This window comes from Eupeodes corollae, chromosome 1 (assembly GCF_945859685.1).
Source record: "Eupeodes corollae chromosome 1, idEupCoro1.1, whole genome shotgun sequence".
NCBI lineage: Eukaryota > Metazoa > Arthropoda > Insecta > Diptera > Syrphidae > Eupeodes > Eupeodes corollae.
This window is the reverse complement of record NC_079147.1, coordinates 50,994,395-51,020,288: the sequence shown is the minus strand read 5'-3', so window position 1 is coordinate 51,020,288 and position 25,894 is coordinate 50,994,395. Positions and strand designations below refer to the sequence as shown.

Genomic DNA, 25,894 nt, shown 5'->3' with positions numbered 1-25,894 from the left:
TATTGTCTGTACTCCTTATTAACTTGCTTTTGAAACATTTTTTTATGAAAATAGCCACTCCCCCTCCCCTAGAAACAGTACGATCAGATCTGAAAACTTTAAAGTTACCGGTGCTCAATAAGCAGCTATCAACTTGTTCGGTCAACCATGTTTCAGATACGCAAATGATGTCCATTTTGGAATCATTGAAAGTACTTTTAAATTCATCCAAGTGTTTGAGCAGACTTTGAGCATTTATGTGACATACAGATAATCCATCGTATCTGTTTCGAAAAACTTTGAGCATAGTCCCTGTTTTGTTGAAATTTGTATTGCTGCTGACCTGTGGAACCCCTCTACCTCTAGCTTGACTCATAGGTCATATATAACGGCGATGACGAACCGGATTCCGCTGTAAGGGAGATATAACCACTCAACCAAGGCGACGCAGATCTACAATTCGGCCTACCCGAGCTCAATGAAGTGAAGATAGCTATATCTAAACTGAAGTCAAACAAAGCTGCTGGAGCTGACGGCATCGCTGGTGAACTATTCAAAGCAGCAGGCGATGACTTGGTACGGAGCATGCACCAACTCATCTGCAAAATATAGTCGGAAGAAAGCATGCCCGATGAGTGGAATCTCAGCATAGTGTGCCCGATACATAAAAAAGAAAATCATCTAAACTGCATATATGATCCTCTCTGCCATATTATGTGAACGTCTGAAGCCGTTCGTCAACAATCTGATAGGTCCTTATCAGTGTGGCTTCAGACCAGGAAAAGCCACTATCGACCAAACATTCACACTTATGGCTGATCTTGGAAAAAACCCAGGAGCTTCAAATTGATACCCACCATCTCTTTATCGATTTCAAAGCCGCGTATGACAGCATCCATAGGGAAGAGCTCCAAACGTCACCATGGACAGCTATAACTTTGAGGTAATTAAGGACTTTTTCTACCTAGGCACCGCTATTAACACAAACAACGACACCAGCGCTGAAATCAAACGAAGAACAACTCTTGCAAATAGCTTCTTCTTAGGACTTAGAAGGCAATTGAGAAGTAAGTCTTCTCTCGAGCATCTAAAGTAACCATCTATAAGACACTCATCATCCCAGTTCTTATTTATGGCGCTGAGGCCTGGACCCTGTCAAAGAAAGATGAGAGCGTTTTAGGATGCTTCAAGAGAAAAATTCTTCGGATGATTTTTGGTCCCGTACGCATAGATGGCGTGGGGAACTGGAGGCAGCTAGCTAGCGACCGAGCTGGCTGGAGACGCATGTTGGTTGAGGCCCAGATCCGCCTGGACTATAGCTTTACCTTAAGTAAGTAAGATGCATATTTCTTCCCATTCATTTGATTCCCTCAATTGAATAAAATAAAGAAAATATTCAAAGAGTTAAGAGAATTATTGGAACATTATGATTTTTAAAAAAGTTCTTGTTTTTTTAAAGTTCATCCAAAAGTGACCAATACTATCATTTCCCTTAGTTTACAGGATTGTGTCCATACTAAAATATTATGTGATAGGGCTTGGCTTTCCAATAACACATATCACATTTGTCGATAATAGGTAGACCAAAATCCATTTGCTTTGTAAATTCAAATCATATTTTCGAATGCGTTTGTACCTTCATCTTTATCACTGATTGTGTAATCCATTCCTTTAAAAAAATGATCTTCTTCTATAGTATTCAACTTATAATGCAATAATTTGTTTAATACATTTATTTTTTTAATCAGTTTATTGCAATAAATAAATACTTTAAATGTTATATTTTCCATTGCTTAACGAAAACTTATATCTGTTTTTCCTTCTCTTAACCCAAGTTTTATAATTGTGTTGTCAGGTTTTAGTATACATACAGCATTTTTAACAATTAATTGTTTAATTAAAAAAGAAATTATTCAGGATTTTTCATTTTAATGATTTTTTCTTTTGTTCTTTAAAAAATGGAATACATTTATTTTTTAACTTTTGTTAACAGATATTAATTTTAACAGCTGCACATTTTACGAGAGCAATTTGTATTTTTGTTAAATTTTATTTTTGATTAGTTTAAGGGATTTAAAATTTTTCAATTTGATAAATTAAATTAAAATTTCTATTTCCTATCCAATTTGTTTTAATCTTATGACTTTTTAATTTATTTTCTTTCAATTTATTTTGTTTTTTTGTTTTCGTTATTGTATTTGCCAATCAATAAAAATTATTCTAATTGCCTTAAAATATATTTAAAACAGTATGCTGTACATAAATTAGATATTAAAATAATTGCTTATAATTTGCATTTGATTACTCTTCTTTTTTCTTTTGTTTTTAACACTAGTAACACTAAAAATTCGTTTCAATTATAGTTTCTCTTAAAATATATTATATTCTGCTATTTTTATTTATTTATTTTAATTTTTTTTTGTTTTAAATTTTGTATGTGTAAATTACTGTAATTTTTGCGACCTGTAGTAAATTTTTTGTTGTTGTGTTGTTAACTTTGTAATATTGTATACTATGTTTGTTCGATTTTTGTTCATTGATTTAAATGCAAAGGCTGTGTGGAAAAATCTTTGATTTAGGAATCCTTTTGAAATGCCTACTTTCTTTTCTTCAAAACTTGTTTCATGGTTCTCATCGACCATAAACATCTAAGCTACCAAAATAATAGTACCACTCCTTACCTAGCCAATCATTATGTAAAATCATATAATAGTTAGCATCTTATATTATCAAACACAATTCTTCTCAAACAACAAATAAATAAATTGAGAATATTTTAATAAGACCAACTGAACATTAACAACATTGCTCATTTTGTTAAAAATTCAATCTTCAACTTTTATTTCTTACATAATTTTTGCATGAAGAATTGCAGAATGGTCCATAGCAAGTTTCATACTCGGCAAAAGCTTAAATCATCTTAGAATATTTTCTATATCATGCTAGTTTAACTTTAACAAATTCAGTATTCTTTGATTTTCTAAAGGCGTACAAATATGAATGCATCCAGGAAGGATGAACCACAAGAGTGGATTATAAAATTGAAGAACTCGGCCGAGAAATAATTCGGTTATGAATAAAATTGGTTCTTTTTCCGTTTTTGAATATTTTGAAGTTGATACAAAGGACATTCGAATCTCTTCCGTAAAAATTTGAAGTATCTTAGTATTTATTTATAATCCATTCAAATATCTGAAGGTTTCATGAATATTTTGTTTTTTTCTTTTCGGTGAACAGAATTTGAACCTTTATTAAAATATTATCATCTAAATTGCTTAAATCTAGTGAAATGAAATCTAATCAAATCGAGTAAAATTATTTTCAGAGTTCTATCAATTGATGGATTTCATAACTTTGAAATCACTTTAAGTCAAATTAAAGTAGCTGACATACATCACATCAGTCTATAACATCATTGCGTTGATGCTAAGTAGTTTTCAAATATCGGTTTGAAAGACTTTGGTGTGGAAGTATAGTTTCTCTTTGTTTTACTCAAAATGTTATCGAAAAGGCATTTGGTGTATTGAACAATCATTGTGAATGCTTTGCCTTTTTCCCCAAATATTAGGTAGAAGTTGCAACTTCTCATGAATCATGTTCATTATATACAAAAGCTTAGGTTTATTTCCTCTAAGTGAATTCAAATCACTCCAACTTAATCTGGTCGGATTCAAATCAATTGAAAATAGAAATTTAAAAGTTCGAAAAATGTGTTAAGTTCGAATAAATTAAATCAATTTCGATAAAAGTGAATTCCAGAACTCCAATTTATGTTTTGAATCGTTTTCTATTACATTTCGAGTGAAGTAAAATGTAGAACCTAACTGTTAATAGTATTTCATATCAATGCTGTTTAAAACGAATAGTGCAGATCTCAAACGTCAACACTAGAGGCACTTTCTTTCAAAACTCTGTCCCATTACCAGCATATACTGATGAGTGATGACATTGACAAAATCGAAAGAACCCAGCGTAATGTTAATGGGACTTTTGTGAGTATTGAAGCATATGCGTCAAAAATGGGTTTAACGGTTAATAATGGCAAAGAAAAATACATGCTGTCGTCAAGAAAGGAACTACAACACCGACGTCTTGGTCCAAACGGCACCATCGACAGACGTAACTTTGAGGTAGTCAAGGACTTCATCTCACTAGGCTCCGCTATAAACGAAGAATAACTCTTGCTAACCGCTGTTTCTTAACTAGGCTAAGAAAGCAATTGAGTGGCAAGGCCCTCTTTCGAAGGACCAAAGTGTCGCTATATAAGACCCTTACCATCTCCGTCCTGCTATGCGGTGCAGAAGCATAGACTGTGACAATAGTGGATGAAAGCACCTTGGGTCGTTTCGAGAGAAAAGTTCTTTGTGTAATCTACGGTCCCGTATGCATCGAAGGGGAGTATAGAAGATGGAACGACGAGCTGTACAGTGACGAAGACTTAGTCAGAAAGGTAAAAGTCCAAGGACTAAGATGGCTGGGTCACTTAGATCACATGGAAACCAATGCTCTGGCTTGAAAAGTCTTCGAATCCACACCCATAGGACAGCGCAGTAAAGGAAGACCGCAAATTATGTGGCGCGCACAAGTGAAAAGTGACCAACTTGGAGTGCGAAACTGGGGACATCTAGCTAGTTACCGAGCTAGATGGAGAAGTTTGTTGGGTGAGGCCCTAGTTCACACAGGATTGTAGGGCCACTGTAAGTAAGTAAGTAAGCTGTTTAAAACTTTCTTAAGAACATAAATGAACTGTCCGTTTTATTTATAGAGTCTTAGTTTAAAATTTTTCCTCAATCAATGAATCTGTGAATTCATTTATAAATAAACAAATTCTTCACGAATTATTTGAGATTACATAAATTCAAGGACTACTTTAAGGGTCTAAGTTAGGATCGAAATGGTTGTTTACCTTTTCTTTTCTCTAGTAAAACACTAAAGATGGTTTAAATGATTTCGATAAAAACCCAGTGCTTTGTTTTTCAGCTAGTGAAATCCTTTAATTTAACTTTTAATTGTATATTGCGTACTTTTTAAACCAGGGGCACGAATATGGGATTCGCGGCGAATCGTTTTGCTAGCGAGTTTGATATTTTTCAATTATTGCTTTCGCTCTCTTCGTTTTGAATTTGACCAATTAACGAATTTAATAATGTTTGGTGACGAGTTGAAATCCGTCAGATTTTAATTTTATTCACTGTTCGATTTCGTGAATCATTTCTTGATTGCATTTATATAAAAATGTGAGTAAGCTTTATTTTAATGTTCTTATAATCTATCCACAATAAAATATAAAATTTTGAATAAATCACCTCAAATTTCACAAATTCAATCAAAACAAAATTTGTGGAAAGCTGTCAAATCACTGGAATAAAGGAAGAAAAAGTTAAACCAAAAGTGTCAATTCACTGGAATATAGGAAGAACTATTTTCGCTTTGCAGCGAATTCGTTAATAGGGAAATACGAGACGAGTCGAATTAAAAAGATCGAACTGAAAACGATCCGCCGCGAACCTCATAGTTAGGCCGCAGGCGAAAGAGTGTTTATCATTATTCACTGTTCGATTTCGTGAATTCTTTCTTGATTGTAGCTACATATATAAAAATGTGAGTTAGTTTTATTTTAATTTTCTTATAATCTTTCCACTATCAACAATAAAATTAAATTTAATATTTTATATTGAATAAATCATCGCAAGTTTCACAAATTCAATGAAAACAAACAAAATTTGTGGAAAGCTGTCAAATCACTGGAATATAGAAAGAACTATGTTCGCCGCGACCGCGTCAAACTACAAGCAAGGGCTCATCATAAGTGCATGTTTTAGTTGTTAGTAAGAAAATTATATAATTATAGCCTAACACGAAAAATAAAATAAAGGTAGTGAAGCACTGGTTCTGGACAATAATTTCATCCCACATTATTTGGATTTAAATCTATTGATGAACAGTTTAAATTATATAAAACGCTCATTCAACTTTAAGCTTTATTCCTCCCATAGTTCCATCACGATTTAAATTTTGTATTGTAAAGAAAAATTAGTTATTTCTTTTCCCAATTGACAAGGAACCTTTCTACAGAAAGCATTAAATTATGTTTTCTAGAAAATAAATGAATCATACAGTAATAAAGTTCAGCTTTCAGTTGAATCAATAAACATACATAATTAACTGTCATTTTGAAAGAAGTAGACTTGACTTAAAAGCTAGGGAGATTTTTCTTGACTAACTTTCCAGTCAACTTTCCATTAAAGTTGCCTTAATTGGAATGTAATTTTTTGGCAGGTGGCCAATCAGATGCTGGAAACTTGCCTTGCTTTCAAGTCTCTTATGTCGTTTGAACCTGCCCAATATGTATGAAATCAAATTCCTGCAAGTAACGAGTTCCATCTCGGTAATTCAAATGCAACAGGATAGCAAATAAGGTGCATCAATTTCCCCATTAATGAGTTCATGAAGCAATATCAAATCACTATTAACACGCCTTTGATGGCGAAATTGCATTTGAAGAAGCTGAATACGATGTTCATAGGGAGGCAGATAGTAAGAATCTTCCCAAGGAAGACGCTTTAGGGCAAAGCGAACAAAATTATGTTAAATTGATTCAGTACATTTTCTATGAATTTCGTAATAGGAAGTCCATACTTACGAAGAATTTTCAAGATGGGGGCAAACATGGCAATTGTACAAAGAAAGAGTGACATTTTTTTTTTATATTGTGCGCGCACTAAAGGGATTATGAATTCCTTTATAATGACTAAACACAGTGCGAGCAATTAGAAAAAGAGGATAGAATTAGAAAGGAGAAATCGATGCACATTTGTTTTAAATGTCTGTACATTGTAATGTGTGGGAAATATTGAGCCTGGTAAAGCATTCCACATTCGTGTAGTGCTGCTAAAGAAAGAATATCTGTACTTAACAGTACGTCCGGAACTGGGTTCAAGGGTTAACTGATGCCCATTCCTAGCAGAACGGGTATTACGGTTGAACTGTTTAAGGAAAGGAATGCAACTGGCTTTATCACTAGAGCATTGATTATAAAAATATCGATAAAACAATGACAGGCATGATACCTTGCGGCGGTGTTCAAGAGAAGAAAATGTCTCGGTAAGAGAACGATCTTCTATCATTTTTAGAGCTCTTTTCGATTCTACCCAGAAGGCTCAAGTACGTTATTCGGGCACCGGCCCAAATGTGAGAATTATACTCGAGTTTTGGTCGTATAAAAGCCAATTTAGCCAGATCAGAAGGATTAAAAAATTTCTTGCGTCGTCGGAGAAAACCTATACATTGAACTTCCTTGCCCAGCGTTTTATAAAACTAAGCGTAGAACTTTCCTTATTGACAATAAAATGAATGTGATGTATAAATTCTAGGTTGGAACAGAAATGAACACCTAAATCTTTAAATGTGAAGTCGCGACAGAGTTTTTGCTGTGATATACAATAATCAAATACACTACCAATTCGTTTTTTAGTAAAAGCTATCGTCTGGAATCCACACCAAAATGTGAAACTATCAATGTCGGCTTGTAAAAGAATACGATCATGGGTGGACTTTATTATTTAACAAAATCTTCATGTCATCAGCAAAATAGAGAACTCCATTTGAGCGCCAACAAAAGGTTTTGAATGACAATTTCGAAATCTTACCTCAAGATATTTTTTCAAGGTATAATTTGATCCAAGTTGAGAAAAATGGTCATCATTGCATCAAGGCCTTCACCCTATATCCTTTTATTGTAAATAAGTCTTCGCTTTTCGATTCAAACAAAAATATATGTTTTCGAAATCAGAGCAATAAAATCTTCTGAAAAATATAACGTTTTTTAAACGTGCAATAAAACATTATACGAGTTTAAATAATATACTTTTTTCACATTGGAAATTGAATACAGAAATAAAACCACAACTTTTGCATTTAAATCAACACCGTATTTAAAAAAATTGTTCATAAAAAGTGTATTGTATTGTAGACAAAAAAAAAAAATCATTTGCATATAGTATTTTAGTTTTATATTTATTCTTTTTTGTTTAAAATGTTAAATCAGTACTTTGTATGAATATAATTTAAGTTTATATCGCGATATATAGTTGAATGAGAATTTAAACGCTAAAAGTATCTATAAAATAAATTGCTTTTTTTTTTTTCTTTTTATTATGAAATAAAATCGATCATTGATTTGCTTAAATAATTTAAAGTTACATATTTATGTTTATGTTTGTATTTATTGTTCATTTTGATTAAATGATTATTGTAATGTGTTTTTTTTTGTTTTTGTAATCTAAATGTTCAGATAATGCATTTTTTTATTTTACTTGAAATTAAATGATAGGCCTCTAAAGTTTTTGTAATTGTTTTTTCCTTTTTTCTTTCTAAAATAATTGAAATACTAATAAATGCATATGAATGTAGTTCTATTTATTTTTCTCTACTCGGTGCAGTTAAGTTCTGTCTTAATGTTTCAACATTTGGTCTTTTATTTAAAGGAGTATTTGTTTTCAATGTTTATAAACTATAAATTATCAGTTGTTTTTTGTTTGTATTTAAATATATATTTATACTTTAGGCGTAATACGTATTGTTTTTTTTAATGATGAGTTAAACAAACTCAATGTAGAAAAATTAGAAATAAAAAATGGTAATAATTATGATCTAAGTTTAAACATTTTTTTTAACAAATCAATGCTAAAATGTGTAAAAAAAGAATGACTTAAATATGTGAAATGTGAGAATTACTTCTAAGAGCTACTAAGTGTTCAATTATTATTATATTTTTATATGTTGGTTAAAATTAAAATAAATAAATATGAGGACAAACAAAATTTTGAGCTATCACAAAAACACTTTTTTCTATCAGGTTGTGTTTCTTACGTAGAAAAACAAACAAAGAATTAAAAACCATAAAATGCTAAATAATAATCTAAGATGATCAAACCATGCACACATGATCATAATTGTTATGAATTGCAAAAGTTGCTGACATTTACATTTGGCTTTCTTTGCGCCACTGAAAAGTTCCAGACTTAACGCCAATACTCGACGAACCCTGATTATTACTGGATGAGATGCTTAGCATGTTGTTTGTTCGTCGAATCAACTGAGCGGCAGAATCGAATCGACTACGAATCATCCTCATTGCAGGATTTGTTGCAATACCGCTTCGTTTTGATTTGTTGCTAAAAAAAAACAAGTTCAATAAGTACTTTCAAAGTTTGTAGATTATGTGAAACTTACTTTGAAGATGACTGACTGGTATCTTTAAGATTTCCCAAAATGATTCGCATATGTGTATCTCGAGCGAAATGGTTATCTGTGGAAGATGATTTGCTTCCTCCTCCTGCACTGGTTGAGCGATTGGTACAACTTGTTGCACCACCGATTTCTTCGAAAGCATTAATCGACGGCAATTGTCCGGGTGAACTCAGTTCACTACTGGGTGAGTGTGGTGGAGTGGCATAAAGCGGCGACATACATTCCATATCATACATGTCTGCCTCATTGGATGCTGCTGTGGGAGATAACAAACAACAATATAATATTAAGATATCCTTCATAAGAAATGAGCTAATGAAACCAAAAAGATAAACAGAAGTTCACAAAATAGTAACAAAAAGTATTTAGATAGATAGATAGACAGATAAAAGATTTTATTAATAATTCATTGTTTACAAAATCAGTACAAAATTTTTCACAAAATCTTAATAATGTAATGTTAATATTACAGTATTATTGACATAACTTTTATTTTTGTCTGTCGGATTGGCTAAATAAAGGGTGATTTTTTTGAGGTTAGGATTTTCATGCATTAGTATTTGACAGATCACGCGGGATTTCAGACGTGGTGTCAAAGAGAAAGATGCTCAGTATGCTTTGACATTTCATCATGAATAGACTTACTAACGAGCAACGCTTGCAAATCATTGAATTTTATTACCAAAATCAGTGTTCGGTTCGAAATGTGTTTCGCGCTTTACGTCCGATTTATGGTCTACATAATCGACCAAGTGAGCAAACAATTAATGCGATTGTGATCAAGTTTCGCACTCAGTTTACTTTATTGGACATTAAACCAACCACACGAATGCGTACAGTGCGTACAGAAGAGAATATTGCGTCTGTTTCTGAGAGTGTTGCTGAAGACCGTGAAATGTCGATTCGTCGCCGTTCGAAGCAATTGGGTTTGTGTTATTCGACCACATGGAAGATTTTACGCAAAGATCTTGGTGTAAAACCGTATAAAATACAGCTCGTGCAAGAACTGAAGCCGAACGATCTGCCACAACGTCGAATTTTCAGTGAATGGGCCCTAGAAAAGTTGGCAGAAAATCCGCTTTTTTATCGAAAAATTTTGTTCAGCGATGAGGCTCATTTCTGGTTGAATGGCCACGTAAATAAGCAAAATTGCCGCATTTGGAGTGAAGAGCAACCAGAAGCCGTTCAAGAACTGCCCATGCATCCCGAAAAAATGCACTGTTTGGTGTGATTTGTACGCTGGTGGAATCATTGGACCGTATTTTTTCAAAGATGCTGTTGGACGCAACGTTACGGTGAATGGCGATCGCTATCGTTCAATGCTAACAAACTTTTTGATGCCAAAAATGGAAGAACTGAACTTGGTTGACATGTGGTTTCAACAAGATGGCGCTACATGCCACACAGCTCGCGATTCTATGGCCATTTTGAGGGAAAACTTCGGAGAACAATTCATCTCAAGGAATGGACCGGTAAGTTGGCCACCAAGATCATGCGATTTGACGCCTTTAGACTATTTTTTGTGGGGCTACGTCAAGTGTAAAGTCTACACAAATAAGCCAGCAACTATTCCAGCTTTGGAAGACAACATTTCCGAAGAAATTCGGGCTATTCCGGCCGAAATGCTCGAAAAAGTTACCCAAAATTGGACTTTCCGAATGGACCACTTAAGACGCAGCCGCGGTCAACATTTAAATGAAATTATCTTCAAAAAGTAAATGTCATGGACCAATCTAACGTTTCTTTTTTTTTTTTTTAAGTTTTCAAGCTCTTAAAAAATCACCGTTTATATACAAATATAAATCTTATTATAAAATTATTGAAATAATAACTACAACGTTATTTTTTACATTTCGTATTCCTATTAATCGTTACTTATTCTTTTTTTTTTTATTACAAAACTCATTTAATAATAACTCTCTATACTTTAAACAATAATTTAAAAAACTGAAGAGAGATTGAAAGTTTTTGCCGTTTAAAATTTCATAGAGGTCTTTTGAAGAAAGTATATTTTTACCGAAACATATAAGTCTAGAGTTCTTGAAAACTGGGCATCTGCCAATAGAATGGTACGTGTTTTCCACTTCATCTTGATTGCAAATTGTGCAAATACCGACTGTATTTTTTTTTGAAAGCTTTGGCGTTAATATTGAGGAGCCCACCCCTAGCTTTGAGAACGAGGCTAACCAAGTGGGAAGAATTTTCGTCGGAAAAATATGGTTTAGAGTAGTTTTCGAGTTGAGGGTAAAGATCATGGAATTGTGAATTTCTGGCACTACTGATGTTTTCTGAGGTTTCGAAATTTATAAGCTTTCAATAATATTTTCGTGCAGATCGATCAAGGAAGATGGAGAAGTAAAACAGTTAGTATCTATATCTAAACCTATGTTATTGCATATATCTCTCCATTCGCGGGCCCAATAAATGTTTACAGCGATTGTGTCCTCCGCAAGGATACGTGTTAGTCTGGATCTAAGCAGTTTAAGAGTTTTTCTTATGTAATTTAAATGGAGTCGTAGAGTTTAAACATAAAGAGAGTGAAGGCCAGTTTCAAAATGTAACATATAGTTGGGGGTGTTACTGGGGAGGTACAGCATTTTTTTTTATTAAAAACCGAAATAGTTTTTCAACCTGCTCAAATCGCTTGTAGCCCCAAACCTGAGTGCCATAAAACATAATTGATTTAGCTGCAGTGTTAAAAATCTTAAGTTTTTTAGAAATTACTATTTTAGAATTTTTAATATAAGTTGACTTTGCATTAATTGCATTTTTTGCAATCGAGTTAACACCCAGATATTTATAATGGTTTACTATTTCAATGGGGTTCTGTCCATAATTCCATTTAAGATTCTTAGAAATTCTTGCACCATCACGAAAAACAACTATGTTTAACTTGTTTAAGTTGATTTTCAGGCCCCAAAGGGAGCAATACTTGAAAAGATGATCAATCATAAGTTGCAAATCAGCAGGGCAGTTGGAGAGCAAGACGAGATCATCTGCATAAAGTAAAATCTTAATCACCATATTCGCCACAAACACCCCATCGAGTAAGTCTTCATGAAGGTCATTCAGATAAAGAGCAAATAGAAGTGGGCTTAACAAACACCCTTGCTTTACGCCCTGGCTAACCAAGAAGTACTCCGACAACGATGTTTGATCCCACACCCAACATGTTGTGTTCTCATAAAGCTGTTGAAGGTTTCTGATGACCTTTGAGGCTAATCCGAAACAAGAAAGTTTATAAAATAATGAATTTCGTGGAATTAAATCAAAAGCGCAGGAAAAGTCCACAAAGAAAGCGAAAGTGTTTTTCTTTTTCTTGCGGTTAAGTTGTACAATACTTGTGAGGTTGAAAATATTGTCGGTCGTTGAGTACCCTTTACGGAAACCTGCCTGGAATTCACTGAGGATACTATTACAGTCAGTCCAGTTATTAATCCTATTAAGGATAATACCAGTGAAAATTTTATATATTGAATCAAGTAGCGAAAGACCTCGATAATTCTCAACACAATTTGGATCCCCTTTTTTGTGAAGTGGAATAATAATTGATTTACGAATAGAAGAAGGAATGCATTCGGTGAAATAAATTTGATTGAATAGAAAAAACAAATTGGAGCATTTTTGTAAAATTCATAGCTCACTCTCACCCGGCGCTTTTTTATTCTTTGCTCTTTGTATTACATGCAAAAGCTCCCACATATCAAAAGGAGAGTCAAGAAAGTTATCTATTTTTTCTGTTATAGCCCAAGAGAAATGAAGATCATTTACATATTTTGAAAAAAGTGACCTAAAATATATCAAAAAGTATTTACCCATATTGATTTGATGTTCACTTAAATCTGGCAACAGCTGTGAATGTCGTTGGTGTCCTTTTGGATATTTCGAGCTGACTACTGGTGCATTCTGCACAAAAGGATTATTGCGAGAATTGAGTTTTGTTTGCCGTTGTAGCTGCTGTGTAAATGTAAGTGGAGCCTAAAAAAAAAGAAAACTGTTAAGTAAACAAAGTTCAACCAAGAAACAAATAAATATTTAACAGACCTCATTACTGCTTCCTGTTGACTGACTAGAGATTACACTTTTGCGCTTCTGCAGACTGCTCGTGTCCGATTGCATAGTATTTTCGTAAAAATTGTTGCTACTGTGCGTCGAGGTGGATGCATTGAGGAGGTTCGGCGATTGCATATTGTTATTATTTGGTATCATTAGACTGTTATTGCCGATTATGGCAGCCGGGGAGGACTGTTGATTGGTTGATGGGTGCGGTAGGAATCCTTGTGGTGGAGGATTGTCCGGTGACCTTAACATGCTCGGGTGGAATTTCGTTGGATCAATATTGTTAGACTCATCTGCTGGCAGATGGGAAAAAGAGGATATGAAGTTAGTAATTTAAACAGTTTGGATTAAACAAGGGACGAGAAAGGGTATATCAGGCGTATCTTACTTTTAGTGTAGCCTTCGAAGATTTTAAGAATGTTACTGCGATTGGATTTCGCTGCAAGTTTGATGGGTGTCCTACCACAATGGTCGGATTTGTATGGATTGGCACCGTATTTAAGAAGAATAGTAACACACTTTTCGTGTCCCTCCTGTGCTGAGATACCAAGAGCTGTGGCTCCTTGTTTGCAAGCATGATCGGCCATAGCACCGAAATAGAGAAGAATGCCCATGACATCGTGATTTCCTTGCCAGGCACAAGAATGCAGAGGAGATCTGCACTCCAGATCCATGGCATTAACATCGGCGTTTCCTAAAAATTTCAAAATTCAAAACATAGCACAAATAAGGATACCAAAATCTAAACCTACCCATTGTAATCAACAATTTGACCATATCAACATGACCTTGCCAAGCTGCTACATGTAATGCAGTTCTGCCTTCGCTGTCTGGTATATTCACGTCAACATCCGTCACATCCAACAGATACTTTACCACATCCAGCTTATTCTCCAATGCTAAGATATAGAGTGTTGTCCTTGAATCGGCATCTTTTGAATTCACATCACAGCTGAACCTTAACAAAATTTGGACACAATCCAAATGACCTTCAATGCAGGCGAGTCTAAAGGCAGTCTTGCCATCATGAGCCTTCTGGTCAATGAACGCACAATGGATTTCTAACAAACATTGAACACACTTATCCCGGCCTTCCTGGGCAGCAAGGTGAAGAGCTGTCTTGCCTTCGTTGTCGCATTCATCAATTTTGGCACCAGATTCCAGCAATTGCAAACAAACGTCATGGAATCCCTCGAAAGCGGCGTAGTGCAGTGGTGTCCAACCGGCATTGTCGCGATGCGTCTCATCGAGTCCTCGATCTAGCAGCTGACGTACTGTCTCAACATTTCCCTGTGCCGAAGCGATACTTAGAACTGTTCGACCCTCTGAGTCCATACAATCAATGCCACAGCCCCAAAAGAGCAGAAGTTTGACGACATTTGCATGACCAGCAGTGCAGGCGGCCCAGAGGGGAGTGCGGCCCATAAAATCAGCCAAATCGGGATCAGCACCGTTCTCTAAAAGCAGTTCACACACTTCAGCGTTCCCCTCAAAGGAGCTGACTAGCAATGGAGACATTCCGTCGTTATCCAATTGATCGGTATTTGCACCATGTTCCAGCAAAGTAGAAATAACTTTACTATAGCCGGAGGATCCACAGAGCGCGGCGACACACAGTGCACTGCGCCCGTCCAAATCGAGGTGATTCACATCGGCGCCATTTTCCAGTAGTATCTCCACAATGTCATAGTGACCCATATAAGATGCAGCAATCAATGACGTTCTTCCCTGACGATCCACTGAATTCACATCAGCACCAGCTTCGATGAGAATTTTTAAGATGTCCTCATGGCCACTCCACGCAGCCGCTCGAAGAGCTGTCCGACCCTCCTTATCAGCCAAGTCAATCTTACAACCACTGTAGCCAATTAGCAGTTTGACAACCTCAGTGTGACCACCCCAAGAGGCTGATCGCAGTGGAGTCCATCCGTCACGATCGGCATGGTTTACATCGACATGCTTCATATGGTCAGTTACCTCAGGAGAAGTTTGAGTGAACCCAAGTAAAAGTTTAACCACATCCAAATGACCATTGCGAGAGGCAATGTTAAGGGCTGTCTGTCCATTATAATCCTCTATTTCGAGATCAATAGGACCCTTGCAAGCATTCAGAGCTCGCTCCAATAGCTGATGGTTTCCATCGTTTGCAAGAATGTGAATTAAGGCTTTACCTTTGTGAAGTTCGATGCGATTCGAGTCCGAGAGCTGATGGAGGGTACTGTTGTTGTCATCTTGACTATCGGGATGGGGTGGTTCACTTTTTTCTGATGGGCTTGTCGGACGTTGAGTCTCAACCAAACAAGATTTCTCACTAGACAACAACAAGTCAGCAAGTTCAAAATCAATGTTTTGAGATTTTTCCGAAAGTTCTGGTGACATAAGCGAGGAGTCACATGATGTCTGTCGTGAAAGTTAAAAGCATATATATATTGTTTTATAGAGAGAGATATAATATAAAACAAACTCACCTGTGAATCAGCATTATTTATGCCCGTCTCGATGAGCAACTTCAAGATCTTAGCATCTGTCGGCAAACTAGGCTTAAAAAAGTCGCACAAAAATGTGGCAAACTCCTCATTTAGCTCATTACCCAGAAATTTTTCCAGCATGTTCCTGGTCTTTGGCAAAAAATTAGCATCATTCTTGAATTCCGATTCACAGATCGAACAGCAGTTCAAGTGGTTTGTATAGAAGCAGTCGTTTAAGTTGATTCTCGACTCCAAAAGCATTACGATCAAATCCAAATTGATATCCCTGTTTGTGAGATATTCACCGGCCTTGATCATGTGGTAGACAAATTTTCGCACACTGTTAGCACACAACGTATCGCTGATGAGCATGTAGTACATGGAGATCATAACATGCCCCTCGTTAACATCGCAAATGAATTTCTTTGTTGCGAACTTCACATCGACCAACCAGTCGCAGAATGAGTTGTGGAAGATTTTGACTCGTCTCTGTCCACTGTCGTACAACAAGATATTCCGCATCAACTGTAACCTCTTTTCGAACTCATCAACATCGATGGTATAGTTGTGAGTCCTCAGGCAATTGAAGAGAAACAGTTTGTCAACGAAGCCTGTCGAAGCTAGAAGGATGTTCAGGACTGGCCGAATTTTTAGGTATTGCTTTTTGTTGAAGGACTTCTGACAGATGTAGAGATAGAGTCCGTTCAGAGTGCAAGGAATCAACTTGATTTCTCGGAATGAGAAGAAGTTTTCCTTGATGCCATTCAGCACCTTCTCCAGATAGAGAATGCATCCGTTAGACTTGATATACAGCTGATGCAAGGACTCTATAATTTCCTTAGTCAGCATAATGCTATCTTTGAAATCTGAGTTCAATCTATTGATTATGTACTCTTGTACATCTTTAACCACATGCGACTTCCTCAGATCATCTAAGGTGATCTTCTTGAAGCCCGTGAACATCTTTGTGATGTGTTTTGTCTGCTTCTTTGTGGTGCACACCAAAAAGAGCCATTTCGGAAACAGATGAATATGGTTGGAGAGAAGCTCGGCTACATTTCTGCTCTTTTGGGTTGTCGAACAGCGACCCTTCAGGGTGGAAATCAGGTTCCCTTCGTTGATGTAGTTTTCATCGATGGAATCTATTAACAGCAGAAGTGCGGTCTTTGGCGGGGTAAGTTCCAACAAAGGGAAGAGTAGGGCTTTCTTAAAGCACTCATCAGGATTCTTTTCGATGTTGTCCACATTAAGACATTCGAATATCTCCGGATTGGATATCAACATCTCATAGTAGCCATCTGCTATTGTGGTGCGGCAACTCTTTGGTTTGGGCAAAGGCGGTGGGAGGCTGGATGCCACATCAGAATGATTTTCTCCAATTATTAGAGTTATTTCACATTGGCTTTCAGTTTTTTCTTTAAAATCGATAAGATTGTTCAGATCTTCAGATTTTTCAGCTTCAGGTTGTTCATCTTCGTTTATGGCGGCAGCTATCTCGTCTTGCATCTCATCTCCACCCACTTCAGCAATATCTTCACCGCCACCCTGCTGAATAGAGTTGCTATTGCCTTTCGATGATGGACTTGGCACAACTCTGGCGCTAATAGCAACGGGAATCTTGGAAATTTTCTTTCCAGGACTCGCCTTTGTACCATCAGCATCTTTCTCATTCTCTTTGCTTATCTTTTGACCGGAAGTCGATGGTGGATGAGTTGAATAAGAATTCTTTCCACCTGAATGCATTTGATTATGTTGCTCCGGAGAGGGGGCGGACTTCTGACGTATCATAGATTTTTTTACATTCGAAGTAGAAGTTCGTCGCTCACGAAATTCATCCTGCTCCACACTCTTCTTGAGTTCAGCGATTAGGATTTCTTCGGCATTCTCTTCCAATGATATATTATTCATAGCCGCATCTAGCTTGGATTCCATTTGTTGCTCCTCCTTTTTGAGGAAAAGCAAACCATCCTCGATTAATCGTTCACTATCCTCCTTGTGGATAAGACTCGAATGACTTAGAAGTTGCAGGACTAGTTTTCGTATGAACAAACTAAGGCTATGGCACTCGGGGTTCTGGGAATTGATCAGATAGCAAGCGAGAAGTTTACGATTGAGAATACCTTTAGTGCCGGAATTTCCATTCATTATCGCTTGGCAAATAGAAGTCTTGCCCGAACCGTTCGATCCTAAGACTAAGCAACCGTGGTACATGGAGGCTGCTCCGGCAACCTTTGATCGAGATAAATACGCTGCAGCACCGATTTCATTCTTGGCACCTGCTGCAGCAGCTCCTAGGAGTCCTGGAATTGCTTTTTTCCCAGCATTTCGTTGTTCCAAGCATAAAGCGATCTTTTTAAGAACCCACTCTCTGTGTATGTACACCGGTTTGGTTGGTAGTCCTATGACTACAGGAGGCGCAATGATTCCATTCACCTCTTTATCTGGAGATTGCTTTTTATGCATAAACACTTCCAAATTACCGACGGTTTCTTCACCAGCCACTGGCAGCAATTCATCGTTTTCCTCTACCAATTGTGAATCTTTTTGGTCATTTTCATTCAATGGCTCATCTACCAATAGGGGTGGAGTGTCTATATTAAAGTTCTGCTGGACCAAATTAGCAAAATGCTCTTCTCTGGCCAAACAGGAGAAACTGGCATTCGGGCAATCTCTCTCCCTGCTTCCAATGATTTCCATCTTCTTATGAATTTGAGTTGTGTCTTTGAGGAAATTCAATATCCTTCGATCCTCCAACTGATTGGCACATGTCAAAGACGCTGATGTACCAGCATCATCAACAACGTCACCCTCGATATCGTCTGGATTGCCATTGCGACATTTATTGTCTTTGTTGAGCAATTTGTACTCCATGACATTTGTGAGCTTCTCATTTTTATCAATGTCAATACTGCTGCTACCACCGCTTCCGGAGGTCCTGTGATAGCGACTACGTTCTCCACTCCTATATCGGTCTGATTTCCGGAGAGGAGTTGCATATAGCATCTCCTTGGTACTCAACTGAGTCGAATGCTTTCCGCGATGACTATTCTGATTGCAATTGTTCATTAGAAGCGAATTATTTGCAGTCGTTTTGTTGATCTTCCTCACCGACTCATTGAACATTGCCTGGCACGGCAAGTTCTCGTAGATGTCATTCCGATGGTTATCGTTATCAGGTAACTTGGACATTGTGTTGTGTGTGTCTTCTTGTTCTGTCTCTAAAACTAACTAAATGTTCTTAATCTATTTTGGTGGCTCCTCTTTAGTCATTCTTTTAGTGATTTTTGTATCTTCTGAAAATAGAACAGAAATTTCGGAATTAGGTTAAAGCTTAAGAAAACAACAAATAGGTATTCGTATATTTTATTCAAAAAATTGATTTAACGCCCTGTTTCTTAGGAATTCCCGCCCAATCCCTCTGGAGAGGAGATTAGAGATGACCTTTCTAATTTTACTTCCCCAAAACACACACCTCTTTTTTATGGAAGGCACACTAAAAGGTAAAGTGTGTACGAATGAATAAATCAACCACGAGAATCCGTTGAAAGTTGAAAGAAAAACAGAGAACATTTTTATGAAGGAGTTCTTCTTATTTCGTCATTAGTTTTATTTTTGCTGTTTAGTTCTGGTTCAGTTTCTGGTTGTGGTTCTGGGAGATCTTGTGCGCATGATGTAGAGTTTTCTTCTTTTTAACTATTTTTTCTTTTAGTTGGTGTTGTTGTTTTTGTTGACGTGAATGATGAAAGATGTGTATTGATGGAAGTGGAATGAGTGAGCTAAAAAGGAAGGTTCTCCTTTGATGTGCAACCATTTGAAAAATTGGAATGAATTTTATTCCAATTTATTTATGGCTTCGTGAGACCGTAGTTTCTAGTGGGAGCATTCTCGACAAGTTTGCAAATTTAACTACTTTTTCTATAATGAGAACATAGTTTATGCTACGACGACGGTAACGTCTATACATATTTGTTTTTGTAATTCTCGGCTTTTATAAAACAATGTTGATTTTTAAGTAACTTAATTGTTGGATGGGTATTTTCTGTATAAGAAGTTTAATTTTTGCATTTAATATTTCGTATTGTTTAGGAATCTTCAGAGACACTGGGTAGGGTATGCAAAGTTATATGGAGCTTTTATTTATGCAACGGCAGGTTTGCTGTAGAAAATGAATCCATATCCGTCCAACTAGGAATGAGATAGTTTAAATTTCAAAAATTGTGTACGTATTTTTATGACTTGTCCAAGTTGGAAGAACATTTAAAACATCATGTTCTGTAAGTCTTTCGTAAAGTTATATCGAGGAACATTTGCTTGTTAAATTAATATCATTTAATAAGAATTCTCATTAAGACAAGGGACGTTGATTTAAGTTGGCATTGAGAGTTCAAATCTTCCGGGATCCTAACTGAACTTGGTATTTGGCTCAGAAGATTCTAATGATCGGAGTGATTGTAGGTTTTAAGGTCTTCAAATTTCAAACTCATCCAAAATACACATATAAAATTATTATCCATGGAGGATCTAGTATAATGATCTGTGGAAGTTTTTCATATAACGTTGTAGGATATCTTTACTTTAAGATACTGGAGGATGAGATGTTGACATATGTAGCTATGAGGAGGATGAGATGTTGACATATGTAGCTAAGGAAATATTTTTAAAGTGGGTCTTTCAACAGGAAACTGACATGAAGTGTTCTGTTGTTATTGATTGGTCTGCACGGTGGAATAAGGCCATGTGAAATAAGACTAATTTCAAAACTAGGACCTATTGAACTTTACAAAGGTTAAATAGGCCAATTTTCAACAGTTGGTCATATTGCACTCTAACAAAATGAAATATGGCGAAACTATTTTGAGAAATAAGACCAACATATTTTTTCGGATGTAAGAATGCTGCCGCTCAGCCCCAGCTTCGACAAACTATAGGATTTTGGTAGATGCGAGGTTGAGTATATGTACATTTTCTTTCCATTAATGACAAACCACACCGTTGAAAGTGAAATTAAATCAATTTGGCTTTATTTCACTTCGTCTAAGTGTGAAAATTGGCTATCATGCCTATTCTGCTATTCGTGTGGGGGAATTTTCACTAATCATTCAGCCCTATCATAAATTCCATCGTAATCGGAAATTTTTACGAATCCCGAAAAACTGTATCATGAAATCCATTCGTAATGCAAAATTGTATGTAATTTTCCACTACGAACGGATTTCATGATACAGTTTTTCAGGATTCGTAAAAATTTCCGATTACGATGGAATTCATGATAGGGCTGATTATTCTGCTATTCATTCGAAGTGAATCTGTGTCTGTCGGTAACGTCGGTAATACTGCGCGGTATCTTTTCAAGTGAAAGCATTCATTCTATACAATTCAGATCCGCATATAAAACGCAGCGGATTTTTCTTTTCATGCCTGGTTTGTTAACTTTTGTAAGCAAAATGTAAGTGAAAACTAATTTATTGCTAAATTAAGAATATTTGTTTTATAAATAAAAGAATATTAACATTTTTGGGGGAAGGAAGACACTTTTTAACATTTCTTCTCTGTTTGAGGATTCTCTTATTTCTCTGCTTACAATTGGAATAAAATACTGCCCATTTCCTTTTAAACTTAATTTTTGTATGAATCAAAGCAATTTATCCAACATTCCCAAGATTTTTACATAAACAGCTGTTTATTTGAATGCCAAATTGGTTGGGGATAATGTAGTTCGCCCGATGGATAGCAGAATGCAAAGTCAGTGTGAAAGGGAATATACGATCCACGTGAATAGCAGAATAGGGCGGTATATTTCAACAATTTATTATTATGACATCTAAAAAATTAACTAACTGCAAGCGATGTCCCTTATTTTCTCTGAAAATTATCAATGGTTACATTCTCAAGCACCGGGTTTCCCAAAGTGTGCTCCGCCAAGAATATCCAAGTGCTTCGCAGAAATATTTGAAAAAAATATAATAATTCCAAGACGGACTAGTAACTAGTTAATTTGGGCTTCTGATCTTGTAAATTTGATCGCAGCAGTCTGATTTTAAATTCATATTTTAAAAAAATCAGCTTAGGTAATTACAAAAAAAATTCAAATAGTTTTTTGTTTTTTCAACGGTATGGCAGGTTAAGGCTATAACAATCAGTCGAATACCGAGAAAAGACAAAGACACACTTTCCAGACAGACAAAAATATCAGTTACAAGGAAGTACCACGAATCGTATTTAAATTTTGGATTTGCTGAGACAAGTAACAACAAACCTTACAGGGTAATTTGTGGCAAAGTGTTGCCGAACAGTGCTATGTTTCCATCAAAACTTAAACGTCATTTTGCAAGGATTCATCCCGATTGCAAAAGCAACCCGACTGATTTCTTCAAAAGAAAGAAATGCTATTGCTTCTAATACTGATGTTGCTTTTGATGCTAGTGTAACTGGTGATGTTATTGTGGAGGAAAAAAAATCTCTTGATTCTGATGGTGTCGTTGCTGCTACTGTGGTCGGTGTTCATACTGGTGGTATTGTTGCTAATACTATGCAGCAAAGAATGGAACTAAATGTCAAAACAATTCGTGTTGTTGGTACAGATTGTATTGATGATACAAATGCTGAGATTGATGTGATAAATCCTTATAAATGGTTACTTACTTACTTAAGGTGGCGCTACAGTCCTGTGTGAACTAGGGCCTCACCCAACAAACTTCTCCATCTAGCTCGGTCCCTAGCTAGATGTCTCCAGTTTCGCGCTCCAAGTTGGGTGAGGTCACCTTCCACTTGTGCGCGCCACCTGATCCGCGGTCTTCCTCTACTGCGCTGTCCTGTGGGTGCGGATTCGAAGACTTTCCGGGCCGGAGCATTGGTTTCCATGCGCTCTACGTGACCCAGCCATCTTAGTCGTTGGACTTTTACTCTTCTTGCTAAGTCTACGTCGCTGTACAGCCCGTACAGTTCGTCGTTCCATCTTCTCCTCCACTCCCCTTCGATGCATACGGGACCGTAGATCACACGAAGAACTTTTCTCTCGAAGCGACCCAAGGTGCTTTCATCCGCTTTTGTCATGGTCCATGCTTCTGCACCGTATAGCAAGACGGGGATGATAAGGGTCTTATATAGCAACACTTTGGTCCCTCGAGAGAGGACATTACTACTCAATTGCTTTCTTAGTCCAAAGAAACAGCGGTTAGCAAGAGTTATTCTGCGTTTGATCTCAGCGCTGGTGTTGTTTTCTGCGTTTACAGCGGAGCCTAGGTAGACGAAGTCCTTGACTACCTCAAAGGTACGTCTGTCGATTGTGCCGTTTTGACCAAAACGTCGGTGTTGTATGTCCTTTCTAGACGACAGCATGTACTTTGTTTTGCCCTCATTAACCGTTAAACCCATTTTTGCCGCCTCTGCCTCAATACTCACAAAAGCCCCATTGACATCACGCTCAGTTCTTCCGATTATGTCAATGTCATCAGCATATGCCAGTAATTGTACAGACTTTTGAAAGGTAGTGCCTCTAGTGTTGACGTGTGAGCTCTGCACTATTCTTTCAAGCACGTTGTTAAAAAAATTACATGACAGCGCATCACCTTGTCTAAAACCTTTTTTGACATCGAAAGGTTCTGTTAAGTTGCTTCCAACCTTTATGGAGCAGCGTGAAATCTCCATGGTCATCCTGCACAAACGGACGAGTTTGGCAGGGATGCCAACACTAGACATGGCCCTATACAGCTGGTCCCTGTAGATGCTGTCATATGCGGCCTTGAAATCGATGAAAAGATGGTGGGTGTCGATTTGGAGTTCTTTTCCAGGATCTGCCATAATGTGAATATTTGATCAACCGTGGACTTTCCTGGTCTAAAACCACACTGATAAGGACCTATCAGGTTGTTGACGATGGGCTTTAGACGTTCACATATTACGGCAGAAAAGATTTTATAGGCGATGTTAAGTAGACTTATTCCTCTATAGTTGGTGCAGTTTAGAGGGTCTCCTTTTTTCAGGATCGGGCAAACAATAATGAGGTTCCATTCATCGGGCATGCTTTCTTCCGACCATATCTTACATATAAGTTGGTGCATGCTCCTAACCAACTTATCTCCAGCTGCTTTAAAGAGCTCGGCATTCAAGCCATCTGCTCCAGCGGCTTTATTAGACTTCAACTTAGATATGGCAATCTTTACTTCGTCTAAGTCGGGAGGACGGGATTGTTGGCTTTCGTCGTCTATATCGAATGGGTCATCCTGCCTGACAGCGGGATTCAGTTCTTCGTCGCCGTTATACAGTCTGCAGAAGTGGTCCTTCCATATCCTCAGCATTGACTGCGGTTCCACTATGATGTTTCCACTTTCGTCTTTGCAGCCTTCGGTTCTAGGTTTATGTACCTGTGAATTTCGTTTCACCTGTTCATAAAACTTTCGAACCTCATTCCTGCTTTTATACCTCTCAACATCTTCGACCGCACGCTTCTCATTCCCTCTCTTTTTCCTTCTGAAAAGTCGGCGTTCCTCTCGCCTCTTCTGCTCATAGAGCTCACGAGCAGCTCTCGTCCTTTTATGCAGCGCCGCTTTGCGTGCCTGTTGTTTGGCTGCATTTGCCTGCCGACATTCCTCATCAAACCAGGGGTTCCTTGTTGGTGGCTGTTTGAAACCCAGCACATCAGAGGCGGCTTCTCTGATTGCATCTTGGCAATGTTGCCACTGGTTTTCGATACATTGTGTTGGCGGCAGAGAACTTCGAGAGAGGTTACTTGTCACTCGGTCGGAAAAGGATTTGGCGATCTCTGGCGATTGTAGCCGTTCGACGTTGTATCTTCTCCCAGCACCTCCCTGTTTTGCCTTGGGTCTGGAAATCCGAAGTGCTACCCTGGCTCCTTATAAATGGTTACATATTTCAAAATTCAGTGCTTTAACTAGCGAAGAATCAATTAAGAAGTATGTGGCTGCGAAAATAAATTGCGATAAAGGTGAAATAAAATGTTTTAAGCTGGTGAAACAAGATACGAATGTAAATGATTTGGCGTATGTTACATTTAAAATTGGATTTCCTATTCATTTATTTGATGTTGCCCTAAATCCATTGAACTGGCCGAAGAATGTAATTATTATTACAGAGACATGGTTAAATGCGAGTCATTCGTCTTCTGAAATTTTTCATTCTAATTATAATGTTTATCGTTTAGATAGATCATATACAGAATTTTTAAAAAGAGGTGGTGGAATTTTAGTGGCAGTTAAATCCATTTACCCAAGCAAAAGTATTGTTTTATGTAAGACTGGAGAAAATATTGAACAATTATGTATTAATGTTAGCTTTTTTGGTAAAGATATTTTATTTACTATAAGTTATATACCTCCAAAGAGTACAACAGATATATATGAAAGTCATATTTATAACATAGAAAATATCGTAGGCAATTTATTGGAATATCAATACCCATTTATTGTTGGGGATTTTAATTTAGGAGATATTATATGGAATTATTCAAATGAAGATAAGTGTCTTAAAATAAAATAAAAATAAATAAATTAGGTGGCGCGACAGTCCGTTAAGAACCAAGGCCCAGTGACTTACAACTCTCAACCATTCCTGTGTGCGAGTAATGTTGTCAGGAATGGAGGGGACCTACAGTTTATATGCCGACTCCGAACGGCTAATTTTGAGAAAGCACTTTTTCATGACAATAGTTACTCTTGGAGAATTTGTCAATTCCTCGCTAAAGGCAGTACCCGTGAAAAGACTTTAGATGGCATAGGCAGGGATCGAACCCAAGACCTCTAGCATGACAGTCCAACGCACTAACCATCATGCCACGGGTACCACAGATAAGTGTCTTATTCCATTTAATATGAAGAAAGATTATGAATATAATTTTATTTATTCTATGTATTCTATATATTTATAATTCACTTAATAGATTGTTAGATTTAGTTTTTGTAGATAATATTAATATTGAAATTATTCAAGTTCAATTTCCACTTTTAAAAAATTCAATTCATCATTTGCAATATGTTCTATTTTAAAATTTGAAAACTGTGTTAAAAACTCTGTACTTTTGTCTAATGATGATTTTTTTGATTTCAACAAAGGAGATTTTGTTGCACTTAACAATTACCTGACTGAACGCATGATCTTTCCGGTTTATCACTTCAAGGTGC

The 25,894-nt window shown here is 36.7% G+C and overlaps 1 protein-coding gene across 2 annotated transcripts in view; it reads right to left on the bottom strand.

Annotated features, from left to right (window-relative positions):
* Nucleotides 1–1,697: 1,697 nt before the first annotated feature.
* Nucleotides 1,698–25,894, bottom strand: part of LOC129943350 (ankyrin repeat domain-containing protein 50) — a 113,170-nt gene continuing 88,973 nt past the window's right edge. The window contains exons 3-9 of one of the 2 annotated variants that reach the window (XM_056052713.1): nt 15,759–19,051; nt 14,043–15,690; nt 13,679–13,984; nt 13,276–13,586; nt 13,047–13,209; nt 9,214–9,487; nt 1,698–9,155 (exon numbers count right to left, since the gene is read on the bottom strand). In XM_056052713.1, coding sequence (XP_055908688.1) covers nt 8,963–9,155; nt 9,214–9,487; nt 13,047–13,209; nt 13,276–13,586; nt 13,679–13,984; nt 14,043–15,690; nt 15,759–18,947 — 6,084 coding nt within the window. In that variant the 5' untranslated portion in view covers nt 18,948–19,051 and the 3' untranslated portion in view covers nt 1,698–8,962. The remainder of the gene's footprint in view (nt 9,156–9,213; nt 9,488–13,046; nt 13,210–13,275; nt 13,587–13,678; nt 13,985–14,042; nt 15,691–15,758; nt 19,052–25,894) is intronic. The other variant, XM_056052714.1, reaches the window with a different exon arrangement.